This window comes from Tupaia chinensis, unplaced genomic scaffold, assembly GCF_000334495.1.
Source record: "Tupaia chinensis unplaced genomic scaffold, TupChi_1.0 Scaffold000563_1, whole genome shotgun sequence".
NCBI lineage: Eukaryota > Metazoa > Chordata > Mammalia > Scandentia > Tupaiidae > Tupaia > Tupaia belangeri.
Window position 1 is genome coordinate 1795908 of NW_006160076.1, and position 2511 is coordinate 1798418.

Below are 2511 nucleotides of genomic sequence, written 5' to 3' on the forward strand. Positions count from 1 at the left end.
CCTACACAAAACCAGAGCAATCCGCATTCGGAATTTCTACCTATATGCTTTATTCCCTGCAAAGTGTCATCTGCACAGTGAAGTCCTGACTCAACTTACCTTGTAGTGGAAGAGAAATAGTCCACAGAACAGGCTGTACAAATCTGCTGTGAGCAGAGAGAGGTTGACGGAAGTGGCACTGGTTTTCTTTATGACAACTGGCATAAAGCTGTAGAGACCAAACATGCAGGCACTAAAGCCAACATAGAGCAGTCCTGGGGAAGAGAGGAAAGAGAGGGCAATGTCAGGGCCTTCCCCAGGGCAGCGTCAGCATCCACAGAGGAGAATGAAGTGAAATAGGGCATGCCATTCACATAAGATAGTTTCCTTCCCCCTATTAACTGATATCTGTTATTAGGTAACACATAGCTGAAAGAAAAAATATCAAATAAAAAGTACTTGTGTGTGGAAAATTAGGCACGTGCACCTCACTGCATAGTCGATGCTCTGCTTCTTCTGGAAAGGAGTGCCTCTTAGCGGTGTAGTCAGAACACTGGATTCAGGCTTCTGAGTTCTGTTCCCCATTGTGTTGTAATTAGCTCTTGCCACCCAAGTGTTTTTAAACTTCTTTTTCATCTCTTAATTTTGTATTTGCAAAATAGGAACAAAATTGCTTGGTATCATGTATTGCTCACCAGGATGAATAACTACACAGTCCTTAAAATGTTAGGATTTACATGTCAGAGAGACCCAGACTTAGGATACCAACTTAGAATCCTAACTGTGTGTTCTTGGGCAGACTGTTTCATTGCTCAGAACACAGATGACCTGTCAACTTCTCCTGGATCCATAGTTCTGTTCAGCCTTATCCTCAACACAGAGAGTCCTACCCCTTCCCCCTCAATTGCCTTTCCTAGCAGACCACGGACTCCCACCTGTGGACTCTGATGACTTAAAAATGCTATCCGGTCAGTTTCTAATCCTGCAAAATTCTCTCTCTCAGTATACAATTATTTTTAGATACACAATTGTTAACACTAATTCTGTGAATATTCAATTTTGTAGGTTTCTAAGGAGGGATTTATAGCTAAGTTGAAGCTTTGGATCTTCTGTTCCTAGATGATGATACACTGCAAACTTTGAAAAATAATGTTTCAATTTCTGTTATATGATAGTGTGGAGGATAAATATAGATACTAGAGACTGTAAAGGACAGGAGTAGATGACAGAAGGTGGGCAGGAGGGGCAAAGGGATGAAACACATAAAAGAAAAAAGAATGTAAAGTTTTCTGTTGAAAATGATGTACACAGCAATATCCCTAATTTGATTGTCATATACTGCATGGATATGTTGAGAAACCAGACACTTTGCCATAAAGATGTACAGTGATGGAACCTACAATAAAATAAAAAAATGCCTATTTCTCTATCTCAAAAGAATAAAGAATAGAATACCCATAAATAATAAAATCTAGTGGATCTCGGGCATTATAATAAAAGTAACCTTTCCAAAGAAATCCTTGATTAAATGTGATTGTTGTGGGCTGTGGGTAGATGGATTCCTCTGGATGTTGTGAATTTGGGGGGGTTCCTAGATATTCAAAGACCAGTGATTCCTCCAAAAGGAAAGTGGGTTTTCCCATACAAATAGTACTTATGGGCACACATGTCATTCTATATGTTTCAGATCCTAAGTTTAAGGAAAAAAATCTATATTAAAAAAATGATTTTGAACATTAATTAAGCAAACTCAGTACAACAGCCCCCTCTAGTGTGGTGGAAGTGCCCTAAACGGAAGATGCTGTAACTTCTTTCTTAAAGGCTCCAAGTGTGTAGGTGTATAGTCTGCCACGGTGATAGCAGCTAGCTTCTGACTTCCTTCAGAGGTTTCAGTTCCCTCAAGATGGTCAATTTTCCTGATCTTGAGTTTCATGTTACTTATTATTCATTTTCCTTTTAACCAAGTTATCCAAAATGCAATGAATACTATATAACCTATGATTAATACATGAAAAAAAACATAAAATTAATTCAGTATTCCTGAAAGAAATCTTTCATTAATAGACTAGGGACAAGATCCTTCCTGAAATTAATCCACTAAAAAGAATCGAACTTGATTAGAGCACAATCCCAAGCATCAGAGCCTTTGTTTATTGATTTACTTATCGAAGAGCATCAGTGATTTCGATTGTGACTGGGTCACAAAATTCCAGTATCCTACCCTTCCATCGTTTTACCTAGCACACTACTCATAGACTGACTTGGGAGCTCTGGAATTCACTCATTTATTCAACTATTATTCATCGAGTACAGCTATCCCCTGGGTGTTCTGCTATGGGCTAGGAATATGATGAAAAACAGGGCAGACAAGAAGCTTAGAGCTGCTGCTAGTGCTATGCAGGAAGAAAGGGGTTCTTACAGAGAGTAGCAGGGGGCTTGTTCTAGAAACAGGTGTTAGGTAAGGTTGCTTATGGAGGTGGGTTCAAGTGCTGCAGGACTAAAATGAGATTGCCAGGGAGGTACCAGGGAAAG

General features: G+C 39.4%; 1 protein-coding gene across 1 annotated transcript in view; it reads right to left on the reverse strand.

The window, feature by feature from the left end:
- SLC35F1 (solute carrier family 35 member F1) overlaps positions 1–2511 on the reverse strand; it is a 205945-nt gene that overhangs the window by 32424 nt on the left and 171010 nt on the right. Inside the window, exon 6 of the mRNA XM_006157863.3 lies at positions 100–254. Within this exon, the coding sequence (XP_006157925.1) occupies positions 100–254 (155 nt within the window). The remainder of the gene's footprint in view (positions 1–99; positions 255–2511) is intronic.